Source organism: Macrosteles quadrilineatus, unplaced genomic scaffold (genome assembly GCF_028750875.1).
Source record: "Macrosteles quadrilineatus isolate MER2022 unplaced genomic scaffold, UCM_ALF_1.0 Scaffold_1__1_contigs__length_201487025, whole genome shotgun sequence".
Taxonomy (NCBI): Eukaryota; Metazoa; Arthropoda; class Insecta; order Hemiptera; family Cicadellidae; genus Macrosteles; species Macrosteles quadrilineatus.
Window position 1 is genome coordinate 29,899,034 of NW_026542594.1, and position 17,707 is coordinate 29,916,740.

General features: G+C 39.3%; 1 protein-coding gene across 1 annotated transcript in view; it reads left to right on the top strand.

Annotated features, from left to right (window-relative positions):
- The window catches only part of LOC129005944 (uncharacterized), a 67,472-nt gene that overhangs the window by 27,276 nt on the left and 22,489 nt on the right, over positions 1–17,707 (top strand). The window contains exon 2 of the mRNA XM_054434984.1: positions 10,271–10,362. Coding sequence (XP_054290959.1) covers positions 10,293–10,362 — 70 coding nt within the window. The 5' untranslated portion in view covers positions 10,271–10,292. The remainder of the gene's footprint in view (positions 1–10,270; positions 10,363–17,707) is intronic.

The window sequence follows — 17,707 nt, forward strand, 5'->3', positions numbered from 1 at the left end:
ACGTTGTGTTTAAATGAAAGAAACTGTTCTTTACCTTAATACAGGATCAAGACTCTAATATTGTTTTGTGGTCAAAGCTGATTTATAAAGTAGGTTGGAGCCCTTTGATATAAGCCATAACTCGTGATTTGTCTAAAAGTTTGTATACAATTATTATGAAGACAAAATTTGGGGGGGGGGGGGTTGAATCTCTTCAACATTTAATATTTAATTGAATATTGATACTTATTTTTCAAACTCTTAATGAATGCAACAAGTAATGTAGAACGTGAGAGTTTCATCCTCTCAGCTAACAAGGTGTAGAAAAAATGTTCGTTTTCCTAGGTTTACCCAAATACCCAAAAATCTGGATGGCAATAACATTCCCTGTAGGTTTAAAAAGATGTCAAGACGCACTACTATATTATCATAACCATCAACCCGTTATAATATTACATCTTTTACATCGCATGTAAAAACAATGCCCCTAACTTGATAGGAATCTCGCCACCCAACGTCACTGCTTCATTAAAATAACCACTACCTACCTAAGTTTTCCCCTCATTCATTCTCATAGAGAATTAAACGATTTCCCAAGCAGCAAACTGTTAAGTCGTTGATAAAAACTCTGTTGACATCAACACCTATCGCAACAATTAAAGGTTTCCCACGATTGATTAGCATCCAAACATAACCTCACTTTCAAGCTGACGTGACTGTGGTGGCAACGGTTATCGCGTGCGCGGGAAAGTTCGTTGGCCTTCGGCTTCGGTTTTCTTGCTGTGGCCAGTACAGTATCGCGCAACTACACACATTACTGCATGTGACCAGCGCGCACTTTACGATGCTCTTACTTTACATAGCCACCAGTTTATCCTACCTTATTTAAATTCTGTGCAGTTATCCGAACGGTGCATGATGTTTCGCTCGTGTCGCGGAACCGTAACGGGCAAAGGTGAGCTTAACGGGCGAGTTGTTAATCATAGGACGACGTTAACAATGGCTCCTATATCATGTTCGTCGTAAACAACCGATGAAACAGAGATGATAACTCAGGCGGCATAGTCTCTTAATCATTCACGTTCGCCCTTCGCATTGCCGCTATTGTCTCGTATGAGTAGATCAATGCGATCCAGGACTCTGCCTTTGGTCGTGTTGGTGAGATGATCAATTTTGCGTTCATGAATTGTCGCTGCTGTTCTAACAATAGCACCACGACAAGTATTCGTGAATAGAACTTTAAAAATCTGCCATCATGAAATATGATTTCGTAAAGTTTTCAATACTTCCATTATTTCTGTTTCGACTAATTGGTTGCATCAAAAAGTTAACAGAAATCACATTCAGCACCTGGCATGCTTTTAGTATATTCTTCCTTAGTTTCAATACTTTGCCATAAAAATTTTACCATTCCTCGGAATGGTAACTAAACCATATTCCCAACTTTAACGAGCAGCACAGCCAACGCTGGTGTAACCTGTAGACTGTAGAGCCACTTATATTCAAGCGTCGAGTAGTCAATTATTTTACATGTAAGGATGGCTGTGAGGGAAGAATAGGAAGATCGGCTTTCGGGCCCCAAGGCATCACTAAACGTGTGATCTGATTGCACGGTAAGCTAAATCAACTGGCGATGCCTCGTTAATGTCGGAGGTGTGGCAAATCTCACAAATAGCCTTGACTTTGGCGGTCATCGTATTAGCGGATCACTGGACCGGTTAACGGAGCTGCCCACGTTAACACAGATACATAACATCACCTGACTAAATATTGTGCAGACAGTTACTCCATCATCACTGATAGGAGACTCCCTAAATTGGCTGATATCATCGATCAAATCTATACCTCTGAGAGATCAAGTGGTTTGACTGGTGGGTCAGCTCCTAAATTTGGCTTGTTTGCGTTTTCACTCACATCCCAAATTTTATATCGGGTTCACCTTCGGCCTTTTAAAGTTGAATAGAAACTAAACGTGTTTCGACGTATTTGTTTATAGAATTATTAGTATAGATTGATAAAAGCTCTAATTTTAAAAGAATTGTTTGGCATAACGATTGCCCTATGCTCGTTATAACCTCGAGTTTAAAACTGTCAGTAAAGAATAAGGAAGGTTTAAGCCAAACGAATAGGCTGTTTGCAGACGTGAGTGTAGGACCTATAGCAAGTGTTGGAAACTTGACATTTCGTGCTCGCCTCGCCTCAGCCTCCACGTCTACATTTCCTCGAAGAGTCTCCCACACTGTCTGGACAGTGACCCTCCCAACACACAACATCTTATGCTATCACTAGACTAGATGAAGATACATTATAGTGTCTATCTGAATTTATTTTCAATCTAATATTTGTCTTGAATGTTTTCAAACTACTTTTACAAGTGACAGACTATGTTAACAAACATAATGCTAAGTCAGAAAATGTATACAACTACATGTATATAACAATCAAGGGCTGCTATCTTATTTGCAATAGGCAAACATGCATTTAAGAGGTCGTTTCCATAGCTCTAGCATTAAGAAGCTACAGTATTTCATTCTGGCAATGTTGTAACACTCTCAGCACCCTACACTCATATAATTTCGCTTACTTACCTCGTCCATAAAATGTTCACATGGCGAGCCACTTCATGAACCATTTACTGCTACTGCCGAGCAAAAAACTGCCAACACTTGTTCTACATTACCATAACCATTGTTCCTGGACATTTAACACGCACAAGTCCAAGCCACACATCCCATATTGACCCGACTGCCAATTATAGAGTCATTATCCGTTCTACGGTGAAGCGTCGAGCAAAACCCAACCGATATTTTAGTATCATCGATTCCTTCTCGGAACCGTATAATAATACTCGAGATGCGAGATCTTTTTACTAGACAGAAACAACACTTAACTCGCACACTCGGCAATGCCGTCTGTCTTTTTGCCCAACTAGGTGTCGAGGAACTCGGTATATAAGTAATATATTAGTATAATTGCGTGTAGGCCTACTCGTGTGAGACTCTTCATTAAAATTTACCCGCACGATCCCGTCGTTAGAGGTTTTTGCGGCCCGCCGGGCTTAGGAATAATCCTCACGGAGAAGCTATTCAATCCGCTCCGATCTCGGAGACTTTTCTGCCGATTTAACGCTCCTGTGGGAACTGACGCTGGTACTCGAGTACGACCTGGAAACAACACTTTTGTTGTACTTGATTTGAACTTTGAAAAGACACCTATGCTATTTATATTTCTTTATTTCTCTTAGTTGTATAATTTTTATATACAGCAGAAATTATATTTTAATGGTTGATAAGTCCTACAGATATATGCTGGTAACTTATCATTTATAAGCCTATTTCTGTCAGTTAACAATCTTGTTTCGGATACAATTGAGTTCGGTAAGAATCAACCAATGCAGTGGTTTTGTACTCGATTTCGATTGGTTTTATGGTTTTGGGAGTTGTACTCGTCAAATCATACTAAAATTTCAGTGTTTTAGTTTACTTCAAAATCATTTTACAAATAAGATAAAATGCCTTGGTCACGTTTACTAGGGTATAAAAGTTGTCAAAATAGAATCGTTGAGATTTTAGGTACATTTGGATATAACAGTGTTCAAATACCAAATTAGATTTTTCTTTTTTTCTGGATTTCTACGCCGGTGGAATTGTACATGAGGAACTGCAGTATGAAGTACTTGGAATGCGGTCCAAGTTATTCATATGTTGTGGATTTGCCTGGAATCGAACCCGTCCCTCCCTCTCCCAAAGTCCGAGACACTAACCACTAGGGTAGCAACACATCCCGAATATGTGTCATTTGCCACCACTCTAGGATTTGTGTCATTTGCCACCACTTTATACCTGGCTGGGTGAGTCATCAGCCCCAACCCTAGTCCGTCGGTCATCACCCCTCGAGGTACCGGCCGATGGACCAGGAAATACCTATAATTCACTCTATCACCCTCTCCTGCCACATTTTTATGGGTAAAAATTCCAACACTCTCTATAGGAGTAAAGAAATACATTACGGAAACGCTCATTCTTATCTGTGGTGTTGTAGTGTTACGACATAGTCAGTGGTGTTCTAACCAAGTTTTACATTGTAGGCTACAGTAGCATAATTTAAGTATATACATTTTGTTTTATTTGCTTAATAGTTATAGTTGTTTTTTCACTCCATTTGTGGAATGGAAATAGCAACAACAGTTCGCGGAAAGCCACGAGCTTTTTATCAAGGATTCGCGTTCAACTTCAAGAGGAATAAAGCAGATGGAACAATAGTTCGGCTTTGCTCCAAAAATAGGTTAGTCAAAGTGTTAGTCTAATTCATTTATTTAATAGATAGTAACAGAGCCCGTTGTGGTTAGATACAACGGCCGCTAATAAAATAATGGTTATAAAATCCATACACCCCTTTACTCACCAATATTAATGGTACAGATTAGGCACAAAACTTTAGAATCACACATATAATATGGAACACACTTTAACCACAAATTCAAACGGTGAACAACAACATGTAAAAATACCTCCGCCGCACCAAACCTACCGTCTAAGCGAACTTTCATTTGCCTGAATTGATTTTCAATTAATCTATTTATAACATTTAGGTTTAACGAGTACCTAAGTTTGCTGCTACAAGGAAACTAAAAAAGTGTGTTTTAAGTAAAATAATTATAGCTTAGTATAAAAACAATTAATTAGCCAAGTTTGATCAAAATATATCCATAAACTAGGAAACTACAACATTTTACAATACTCTCCATACACATGGGAATTTATAATTAAAATTTTTTTGAGTTTTCTCCGTAACCAATAATCGTACAAAAACACTTTGACATACTAAATTATTTGTTTAGCTCGAAGGTCTATAGAGAAATTTGGAATAATTTAAATAGGCCTAATATATCCTATATATATTTATATATCCTACTAATATTATAAATGAGAAAGTTTAGATGTATGGATGTATATTTATATTTTATTATATTTTTAGAATTTAGATGCAATTTCAAGACATTTATAATTTATTATTTGCATTTTTTCTCCAAACTTACTCGTTTATGAGCTATATCATGCTGAATTTAACAAAAAGCTACTTTCCCCTAAATTTAACACGCTGTAACTCCTTTACGTAGCTTTATAGAAATAAATAAACTGAAAAACGCTTTAAATAGTTCAAATAGTTTAAAATACCTTAACATAGATATTCCTATACTGTTTAAATTGTTTAGTTTAGACATAGATAAACATAGTCTATGGTTTAGACTCACAATGTATGTTTTCTTTTGCCGAACAAGATGGTAAAATTAATTTTCACAATTCACAGTTGTAACTAGAGTTATAAACATAGAAATAAATAAACTGAAATAGTTTTAAATAGTTCAAATAGTTTAAAATACTTTAACATGGATATTCCTATACTGTTTAAGTTGCGATTATATGAGTTTAGACTCAAAATGTGTTTTCTTTTGCCGGACATGATGGTAAAATTAATTTTAACAATTCACAGTTGTAACTGTAGTTATAAACATTTATTCAATATACAAAAATATTTAAGTACAACTACATAGTTGTGACACATAGGAACGGTCACGGTGGGAATTCCGGGGCGGGAATTCCAGGAACTGACCCTACTGGTGGCAAATGACACTGGTGGCAAACGACACTGGTGGCAGATAGTAGGACACCACACATCCCATTCTCAAGCAGAAACTGAAATTCAGTGATAATGTGTTGTAGGTCGTGATTTAATCAATACAACAACAGTGGTAAAACATTTAATCTTGAGCTGTTTTAGTCATTACCACAGTCCACCGTCTATTATAACCGATGCGCTCTCTACTGATGACCTTGACCTTCAACATGTGTATTATCGAATTGCGCACTGCAATTATAGCAAAGCCCTTGGTCCGCCCATGCGAGAATGATAAGACTTCTGCTCTCACGATGATAAGTCGCCGTAAACCACGAGTATCGGATCAGAGCGACTGCGGGCGACGACTCCTGATAGACCTACACTAGAATTTAAATAGGAAAGCATTTGTCAGCCCGTATGGGGCGAGTCATGTCCGTATACGGTACTGACGACTTTTTGTCGCGAGTAAAAATAACCGAGTGCAAGTACCGGGGACGGTGGACGGTGGACGGAGAGCGGCTGAGGCCCTGTATCATCTGCGGCCGGTTTGAAGTGCCACCTAAACTGCCAACGTCCTCTGCGCTCTGCGTGTTTGAGTGTGACAGACTGCGAGGAAACTCAGGTGATTTAACATTGCCATCATAAGAACGCGGGGGCTTTCAGTTTGTATTGTGTATTAGTTGTTCGTCCAATGCATGCCTAAGGCGTAAAACACTGTACAGTGATTTTACACAACGAAACTAAACTAAGAAGTGAATAACAGGATATCTATTTACTACTGTATATTGTTTGTATCGGATGGTCCACACCCTCTACACGATCAATGGCTGTAACACTATAGCCGATTTATGACTTAACACCTCGCATCGCATTAAAACTTTATCACCTGTGTGAACGGTACCTCGCGGGTCATCGCTTTACTTCTGGGTGGCTCGGCATCTCAAATTGACAAATATCGGCGATTAAACTACTTAACTGGATCACTTTTTATGTTTACTCTCGCATTAGAATTCCTTTTGCAAAGAACCGTTTATCCTGGTGGCGGTTAATAGCGCATAAATCGTTTAGTCTGCAAATGTTTATTGGTTATTTTATAGAGTTTTGTATCACGAAGGACTTTGACCTCTATACACCTTTCTTCCTGTTCAGCCGGTTTAGATGTAACAGTAGCTTTATGAAGCCATTAATGGGAAGAACAATGCTGTTACGACCACTTTGCAAACCTTAATCAATCGCGATTCCTTGACTGAATGTCATAGTTTATACCTACCAAACTTAAACTAGTTATTATCAGTTTTTCTTTTTGCCTTTTGGTGGAGCCAACATTTTTTATAGGTATTCAAAACTGTGCCCGAGCTTCGTATACTACACTAGATGTTTCTGGTGACTCCGGGTTTGCCGCTGTCCCGTTGGCTCTGGTCGCCCACGCTGAGGTGCAGGTGTTAGCTCAACGGTCTGCAGAGCCCCCGGCAAAAGTCGCCGCCGTCCCGCCATTTTTTACCCGTCTGGCACACATATGATCCGGCGCTAATCCGCCAAGGGCAGCGCTGTTGATGGATTTCCGCAGACCGGGAAAGAGGAGGGATTTGTAAATTGAATTTCAAGTGCTCGAGGGAAGGGTCGAAACATAGATTTATCTTTCGTCTCTTTAATCATCGATCAGATTACACATGTTTAGCAAAAGCTGAATTTGAGATTCCATTGGAACCAACAGTCTTGAAATGGAGGTATGATAGTTGACTGTGTAGGGGGGCGGGGAGTTGAACGACACAGACACAGCACCACTCGATTACAAGTCAAGGACGCGTTGTAAAAAACAACAGTCCACATGTTTCAAAGTATTGCCGAAAACAGGTTCTGGCTTGCTCCCGTATTAGGCTGCAACCGTTACTTCCTAATTCTTGCGCGGCATTCCATCCAAGTTCTTCCTTACGCTATTATAAACTCAGTTAGTTCGATACTCGTCTCGTCTTGGCCCACTTCCGAGATTTGCGTGGTCAAAGCACGTCGCGAGCCGCGCGTCTGACCTTCACCAAGAGAGGAGGGTGATGGATGAATCGCCCAACCTCTGGACATCACCGCAGCAACTGCTCGGTAACAATTTCCATTTATTTTGAATAGTCATATTTTTGATATCTCGGTGTACAAACTTTAAAGAATCTCGTTAATAGTTACCTAATGTAAATAAAACAAAACGTTGTTAACACATTTACTTAAACAGAAAGTCACGACAATTTACTTAACTTGTAACGTAATATGGACTGTATTTATTTTGTTTACTACATCAATAATCACAATCAATTACCCCGCGCCCTGAATTTCCACGTCAAACGATGTGAATGCGTGGCCGTGCACGGCTTAACGAGACTACACGTCTGCTCTATACTGTTCGACATTGGCATTGTACGTACGCGTCCGAGAGTGCAGACTGCAGAGAACGTGACCATGCATATACTCCAGCACCTCATCTGCATACGACGTAGAACATAGTAATAAATAAACTTCCGTTAGGCTGTGCAGCGATCGCGAATCGACGTGAAATCGGCGCTTTGTCTATTATTCAGGCGCCGATGAGTGGCTTGGCATGGCAAGATCCGTGCCATTGTGCCAAGTGTAGTGTAGAGGTCATTGACGTGGTGATCATATGTCTGAGAACCTCTCACTCGGAGTGGATCAAACAGCCACAGCAGCCGCTTCTCACTTGTCTATACGTCTAACTGTATCTAACATTCACTCATGTTACACCAGACGCTGTAGTCACATACAAGCTCATTACTAAACAAAAGAGAAATAACAGTAATCATTTTTCTGCTTCAACAACCAGTGTGACATGAGAGTTTCTAAAGCTCACGGAAAAACACGTCGGTTAAAGAGCCATATCCTAAGTAACACAACATCTTCTAAGAACATTTACAAGGACTGTTTTCCTAAAGGCCAAGAGGTTCAGATTTTTCATGTTTCGCTATGTAAAGTAGAGTTTAGTGCAAAATTAGCAAGTGGTGTTACTTGCTTCCATTTATCAAACGTCCAACTATTGATGGATGGGAGCTAGGACGAGAGTTGGTTTGTTATCACAGTCAGCCGGTCAAGTCAGCTGCTAAGCGCCACACTGAGCGCAACGTTGCTTGCGCCTCTCCGCGACTTTAATGGGGGGATAGCGCAAGCGCGCAACCTCTGACCTCGCTCGGCCAAGGTACCGTTTATTATTTTCAGAATCTGTGTTTCCAGTGTACCATGTCCCCCGCGGCGTGTGATCGTGTACCTCTGCCTTGCCTCTATCCATCTGTTGTTTCTCTTATTGGTTGTTTCTCGTGTTGAATATATAAGTGTATTGCAACTTTTACTTGGGATCAGCGTCTCTCTACATATATAATTGATTGAAGTTAAGAGCGTGTATATAAACTCCGGTTTAATACAGCATGTAAAATAATGCCATATTTTATTACTTCTATCATTGACTATGATACTATCGTCTCAATAGGCAAATATTACACCTAGAGTATTTTTAAGTATTACTATTTCAATTTAAAACTTGTTTAGAGGAACTTAAGCATTACAATCTGTTAAAACGTCGGATGAACACCGAAGAGCCCTTGCTTAATAAATCAGTACGTCCTGTGATTACAGAATAAATCGATAATTTATCTTAAATAAAAAGATCGATTACCTAGTAAAGTTTAAACATAAACATATATCTTGTAAAAATCAATAACCTTTTATACGAAAAACCTATATGGTATGGATCACCTGTGCACAAGCTCTAAATAAGATCGAGGTGGACATTGAGGAAGTCATACTAAAATTATACCATTAAAAAGGTTAAACATTCTTAGGCACAAACTGTACTTAGATGTACAAACATGATTTAGAAACATACACGATTAAACTAGGTAGGCTACACAGAAAGGAGGAGCAGAAGCATCAGATTGGATTCGCTACATAGTCGCCAGTTGCCAACACCATGATTCATACAGTCGTGGGGGCGACCACCTGCAGTACACAAAGAACCCACATTGAAGGCAGATTTATTTAAATGGTACTCGGAAACCGGTAACGGCAAAACAATAACATATCTCATACCATTGAATCCAAAGCATTACTTATCATACGGACGGTATCGGGCTGCTACAGTTGTTGACAACACCGCAGTATACGTGGTATGGCTACATAGCGAAGTATCAGAGGCGACTGTCTACTGTAGGACTGGCTTGGTCAACACAATACTAATTATACGGTAAATAACTCTCGGATATATTACACGGGTGATATCACAACATTACCTTATGTGCTATAGTTTGATCACACAATCGGTCGGTCAGTGCACATTCCCCACGAAACAACGTGTAAAGGATGTGATTTCAAATGTTTATTTTGAAGGATGGATTAATGTCCTTCGTAATATATTGTCAGAAAAACACACTTCACCAACCGTGAAAATATTCACTGTGACTTGCACTTTACCCATCACGGCCAATTGCGTTTATTAATGCGTCATTAGATTGTCCAAAGATTTTCAAAGACCTTTACTCTTACACTGTTGACCTGTTCTTGCTCTCGCCTCCCACAAGACACTTAAAGAGTTACCCCCACACTCCCCGCCGTATTCCGTACTTGTTTGTTGAAATCTCTGTACTTTGTACTTCTGTGCTCATGAAAATATGTTTTGTTGCAGAAGTTCAGACAGTCCGAGCGCCATGATGGCGTTCCAGCACTCGGCCTGTTTCTTCATCTGGGCTGTTTTCCTACTATCCTTCACCAATGCTGGTAAGCAATGCATATTTTAACTACTAATTTAAGCAACTTTATTACATATATCATCTTAAACTCAATATAATCTTCAGTTGATGTTTCAGACCAAAGACGGTCGTGTAGTTAGTGATTTGAAAAGTTGCAATGAGTAAACTATAAACAGATACAATGGATTCAGAATCGACAAGAACTAAAAGCAACTAAATCCCACTAGTGGTATGTTGTGTGCACTGTGAGTGGATGGTACCTGGTACCGTACCCGTATTGTATCGCCAATGGCACTTGGCTTCATCTCCCATCACAGCCATCCCATAATTACACCGACCTCTGCACCAAACCTGTTCCACCTCGATGCATATGTTCAGTAATAGTTTCCATTCTGTTTATGTATTAGTTCGCATTAACCACCAATTATTCCTAATTATACCGAACAAGCGGTCGACAACCGGGGTACAAGAAGGTACTTTCGATTTCCGGGGTCGTCGCCCCGTTCATCGAAAGATTATCTCTTTTTATCTTTACTAATTACATCATCTCCGATCCAATAGGGCGGGCAATTTTGTTTCCCACGATTTTCAGTTTTAGTGCAATTCCCATGTCTAATGGGGACGAGCAAATTTTAATGGCGTAATGAGTCTATCGGGAGTCGTCATTAGCATACGGGAAGTGCAGGTTCGGGATCTAATCCCATAACCCGTAACCCGTAGCCGGTAACGGGTATCGACCTGTTCGTCCTTGACCGCGGCGGACAGCTCGTCCACCAAGACCTCACCCGCTGAAGCCACTTCTTGAGCAGGTCAATAAATTCATCCCAATTAAGGGTGTGTGAAAAGGATGTAGATAAACTTCATATCCTGGACCGCGAGCAAGCTCGTTTTGTCTCCGTCTCCGAATCATTGTCCATTATTTTTACAGGTTTAATTTACGTAATTTACGTTGATTCTACTTGAGTTCAGGGGTGATATCTTTTAGGAAAATAATCATCGAAGACGAAACCACGTTTTATCGTATAACTTTACTTTAACCACAAATACTAGAAAATGCCCGGTATGGATCATAATCATAAACAAATGTCGTTTTGGCCCTAAAGTAAACAAAACCATATGTTAATTAATGCTAAATCGGGCCAAAAACGTCATTTGTGTATGTTTATGATCCATACACATTCCATGTTTATGATTTTTCAAGTATTCGTGACTTTAACCATTGACACAGAAGGAAGAACGAATACTTGTAAAAACAACAATATTTGCAAACATTTTGTAAATAGTTTAAACTGTTTCAATGTTGAAAAAACCTGAAAAGCGTGTTACTGCATCTGATCGTTGACACAGAACGATTGCACTACTGTACTTGACACCAAACACCACTATACCCACTACTGTGCTATTAGTCCAGTCAATGAATGATCCAAAAGTGGGTGTAGAGTGCGTGAGCAGGTAACTAAGCAATTCATTCAGAAACAGGGGGCTTAGGGTGTTAACATACCAAATGTCCTGACTCCTAGGAGTTGAGCCGGGGGTGGAGGGGGGAAAGGGGGGTAAAGGTACGCATTTTGGGTTTTTCGATTATATCTCGAAAACTTTCAACTTTTTGTAAAAAGAAATATAACCGATATTCTGTAAATCTTGGTAAAATTTCCAGCAATTTGACACTTAAATCATAAAATTTGGTAAAAATTTAAAGCGAGGGTGAACGCATTTTGGGTTTTTCGATTATATCTCGAAAACTTTAAACTTTTTGTAAAAAGAAATATAACCGATATTCTGTAAATCTTGGTAAAATTTCCAGCAATTTGACACTTAAATCATAAAATTTGGTAAAAAATTAAAGCGAGGGTGAGTGCTTAAAAACGGGATAATTTGAGGTTTAAAAAAAAACACACACACACACACCAAAACACGACATTTTTGTTGCCTTGCTCACGCTCTAATTTTGGATCAATTTTTATTATTAAAGTGTCAAATTACTGGACATTTTGTCAAGTTTTTCAGAATATTGATTATATTTCTTTTGGGCGGATAGGATTTGCCCCATTTTTCATACTTATTTACATGTATTTCTTATGGAAGGAGTATTTTAATAAGATATTAATTAAATTAGTAATAACTTGTAAATGGTTAAACCAAAGTAAACACATTATATACTTTTCTTGTAGGAAATTTAATCTTCTTAAATTTTATAATTTAGTATTGATTACAAAAAGTTGATAGTCTTAGAGATATAATCGAAAAAACCAAAATGCGTACCTTCCCCCCTTCCCCCCCTTCACCCTCCTTACACAACACCTAGGAGTCAGGACTTTTGGTATGTTAACACCCTAAGCCCCCTGAACAAGTTTCTGAAGGAATCGCTAGTTACCTGCTCACACACTCTACACCTCATTCGTTGACTGGACTGGGTATATATTGTGTCTTCACACAATGCAACTTACTTATCTCTCATATTCTGATCGCCGGTACCTTACACTACACGCTCGTCCTTGCCATTTCGACACAAAGAATGCCAATAATTATCGGTGTGTTGACCCTCGTTGACAGAAAGTGAAGCAAAACACGCCAACGCCGGAGAGTCGGGAATGTACGTCACGTAATTGTGCGGAATTCACCATCGCAGTCACATCCATAAGTCTTCCCATGTCTCTTGGACAATTTATGGCTCTCTGGATCACTGCTATGCGCGGTCAACCATCTCGCGGATAATCTGCCGATGATCAATATCCTCTTGTAGTGATTGTTGTTGAGATGTTTCTAGCCGAAGTTGATTGGCTCGTTGTGTTATTGGAAATTAGGTTGTATTTGTAAATAATAGAAAATCAGTATTTAAAACATTTTTTTATATTCTGTTATTCATCTAAAACACTCTCGTCTTTTACTTGCAATTGTCTTAAGGTAGGCTTCCCTAGACTGTCGTGTCACCGTGTTCATGAGATTACAGGCATAGCCATTCAAATAGCGACAAACAAATTTTTTTTATTAACTGTACATTTTTGACCAACCCAAGGTATGGCCGAATCTCATAGTACAAGTACATTCCTCGTGGACGCCACGACCACACAGTACAACGTACTCTCTTCATTAAACGTAATGACGGTACCCGAAGAATGTGGAGTTTTAATAAGTCCTCGCGCAAATTGTCGGAGTCTCGGGACACAAAAAGACATTTAGCGATGGCACGACGTGAGCGCTCCAACCAAGGACTCGCCAAGGACAGTCATAGTCGAGTAACTCCTCGGCATCTTCCTCGCGGCGGAAAATAGGGTAATAACCACTTCTTTACATTCCGAATGGAACTGTAGACAAGGATTATTGGAGCAGATCGGAGCAGTCTCGGAGTTCAGATGCTCCAAAAAACAAAACCCCTTGAAGCAGTACAAGCTTAAAACTTGGATGCACTTTTGAGTTACTTATTTTGTATAGGTAATGAAATGAAATTAAATTATATTTATTCATCTATAGACATTATATGTGAACGTTATAGACGTTATAGGTAATTTATTGTCAACTGTTAGGGTACAGCCACAGCACACTAATGCGCAAAAACCTTAAAGTAAAATAATCTTTTTGTTTTGAAGTACCCTACCTATGAAGATATGTTAATGTCCATATATACTGTTATATGCTATTACATCTAACTATACTATTATATCTGAAGGTGTATGTCTGAATGTATATTACTAATAGGCGTAAAAACTACTGCACCGACAGGGCTTACATTTTACATAATATAATAAACAAATAATATTAGTTATATTCCGAAATCATAAATTACATAGTTAAAGATACACGTTCCTAAATAAATTAAATTTGTAAATGAGTCCATATATAATAATATAAGTTTGTATCCTTGCGTAGTAGGTACTTTGGATTCCTATTTGAATACCGGCAGTAAATTGCAGTCTGGCGGTTATAATTGATATATTTACAGAACCAGTTTCCTCGGAGATCTAAGTTTAGAATGACCTGGTATCCATCTGTTGCGAGATAGACTGAGGCCAATACACCTATCATCTACACCAATCTCGCATACCACTGCATTAGTGGACGTTCCTAGGCCAGGTCCACGCAACAACCGGGATCTAAGTGGCCGAGAAGCCTATGATTGTCAAAACAGGGCTTAAAACAGTTACGCGCCCAGAGGCGCACTTCCGATGCGCGGTCAAGGTCGTTGAACGGGCAAAATAAAAAACAAAAAACAGATATAAATCCGGATAAATTGCGGATAGAACATTAAGAGCTGGTTTTTGTTCCGCTATAAAGGCCACGAAGAGGTAATTAAAGATACTCGTCGGCTAGGGGTGTGACCTCAGAGACCCCCCTCCCTCCAATTAGGAATAATTGCGACCTCCCGGGGAGGGGGGGGGGTCGTGGGTCACGGGTTTGAGGAGTAGGACTGCTCACGTGTGCAGAACCCAATTCAACCGAAATGTTGAAAAATAGGATTGGCTACTAGTGATTTATAGACTTCCGGTTGGTTCTAAAACCAGCAGATTCGACCAGGGGGATACAAGGGTACTTTGTGTTTCACGTATTTATGAAGATAAATATTTCAACACAAACTCATTAGGGATTTTAAAAATCTTATAATTTTCGTACTTGCCTCTATTTTAGTGACATGTCTAGAGATACGGTGAAACTTTGGGCTTATAGTATTGACGGTAATACGAACATATGAACTGGTACCGCATATTTATTTCGCATTTTATTATTTTTAAATTTACACATAAATCAAGTACTTGTGTCAAAAAGTAAAATCAAAGACATGTTCCAAGATCAAAACCATCTTGATGGCACTTATAAATTAAGCATTTAATTTGATCACATTGTCTAAACCCTTGACCGACAATACACCGTAGCCAATATTTGACATAGGGAAGTACCTTCAGCCCTCAAGTATACGTAACCACTCACGCTAATTGTTTCACTGGCCATCGTGTTACCGAATGTGGCTTCGCATTTAGCAAACAACCCGCTTTCTCACGGGGGACGCCTGGGAAGTTATACAGGAAGTCCAAACCATCGCACAATGTAGGAAGGGCAACGGCCGAGTACCTACACAGAGTAAAACAACGCAAACCGTTACTAATTACCTACTCTACGGAGTGTATATAGTGTTGCTGAGGTGGATTCACTTGCCAATCCTCTTATCAAATAATGATATCGGAGTGTAGTGCGTTCACCCGGTGGGCGTCGCGTCGTAGTAAACATCGCATTATATGGATCTAGATTTCGCCGGATAGCTCGGCGTGGGCGGGGCTAGTTTACGCTGTAGCCCCACCTGACCACACGGAGATCTACGTGTTCGGTGGTTCAACAGCCGCAGTGCCAGATATACCCAATGTCAGCCTAGAGCGATACAGGGAGAGACCAGACGACCGAATTACGCGAACGTAGGGTAAAGGCAATGCACAAAATATTATTATAAACACCTTCGTAAATTAAATGTGTGAACTCCTATGCAGCATGAAACTCGTGAATTTATTATTTTTGTTTTATGGTTTTATTTTACTTACTTAAACACTTACAATCACCGGTATGGCCTGATATGTGAGCGCGACCACGGATAGTGGAGAGCGCCTTGTTGTATGCAATACCTGCCGTGCCGCGCTGTCTCTGTATTGCCTCTCAGCGCCTGCCTTTCCACAGTCGATACCGTACTACTGTACTAGGCTTACTGTAGGCCAAACACCAGGACGTCGAGTTTGTGTTTATACAAACTGCCATTGTGGCTTCAATGCGTTTTATATTGTTCATAAGCTGGTTATGTGGTGCAAGCCTAATCTAGTACATTTCAGATTTGTGGATTTCAAAATGCTTAAGTGGCAAAAACATATTTTGGAACATAACATAAATTATTAGAAAAAATAAAGTTTACCTCAAGTTCTATAGAGAATTGTATTCTACCATTCGATATGCATTCAGTATTTCGTCAAGTGTGAAATATTCAGGGATCTTACTAATACAACTACCCTCGCGTGTATAGTGATGCCTAATATTCAGTGCAGGTCACGGTTTATCAGTTAAGTACCCATATCTATCACACATGACAATGGACCATTCGTCTGACCATCAGCCTGTAGCCTGTAGCTAGGCCCCGGGCCCGCGACTACCGTTATAATGACCACTATTTTTAGCCCCGATTTGCATAACTTGTTCCCTGTCAAAGTTCTCAACTCCCGCACAGCCGTCGCCTTCCTGAACATGATATGGTGTGGGAAAACACTCATACTCATTATGCATTGGTGCTATTGATGTACGTTTGACTACTATTGGTACCGTTAAATCCCTTAATTTTGTTTACAAACTGTAATGTCCGTGTCTGCTGAAGACATATTCAACACAATCAAGAAATCGCCGACACCGAACTTAGGAAAAGATCTCACAGTTCCCAATTCAGTTGAAAACCGATCAAACATACATTTTAAGCAGGAAAATGTCGTAGGCCTACCGACTACCTTACTAAAACATCTATTGCCTTACTTATCTATGTATTAATTTGAAACTGTTTTTCTTTGTCTCCACTAATTTGAAAGAACGGCTGGGCGTAGAAACTCGGTAGAGGTATCTAAAGAAAGGCCTTAGTCTATAGATGAGCCATCAAATGGGAAACGAGGTAAATTCCCTTGGGACTATGCCCTAGATGCCTTTAAATTCCATCCCCAGATTTTTTTACATTACTACCAGATGGATAATCTTACACTTTTTTATGAAACAGTTGTTAATATTTAAATTGTATTTTAAAGGTCACGTGTTGTAAGCAATTACTGGATCTGTAAAAATTAAATGTTGACATTATTTTGTGGTTTCAAAATTGATTTTCCACTGCATGGTAAGTTTGTTAATTGTTTAAATAGTCCAGTGCAATTAGACAAAAAATGACCTTGTCCCGGACAAAATTGATAACAGGCTGAAAATTGGTGGAAACGTTCAGAACAATGTCCCGAGTGGCCCACACAAAGTCCCAAGAAATCCCAGTTGGGGAACGGCTGCCATCTTGAAAAAACTGCCGCCATCTTGGAAATTTGGATTTTTTTCGTATCTTTTGAAGTAATTGTCAGAAAGGCGTTATTTATGTCTCAAATTAAGCTTTTTGAACTCATGTATGAGGTTAATATATAATTAAACAGTTTAATACGTTCTAAACATAAATATTATTTTTATTAACCTAAAAATATATTTATAATAATGATATAAATTTACAGAATATTTCCAAAATGAAGCTTTTTCTCTTTTGTTCTTAGTTAAAGCCATTAACCCTTTTGACATTTCTTGCAACCCACTATGCTTAGTCTATGGGTGAACAAAAAGTCAAGATCCCCCCCCCCTCTAATATCTTTCTTAGTAAATATACAGAGATATTT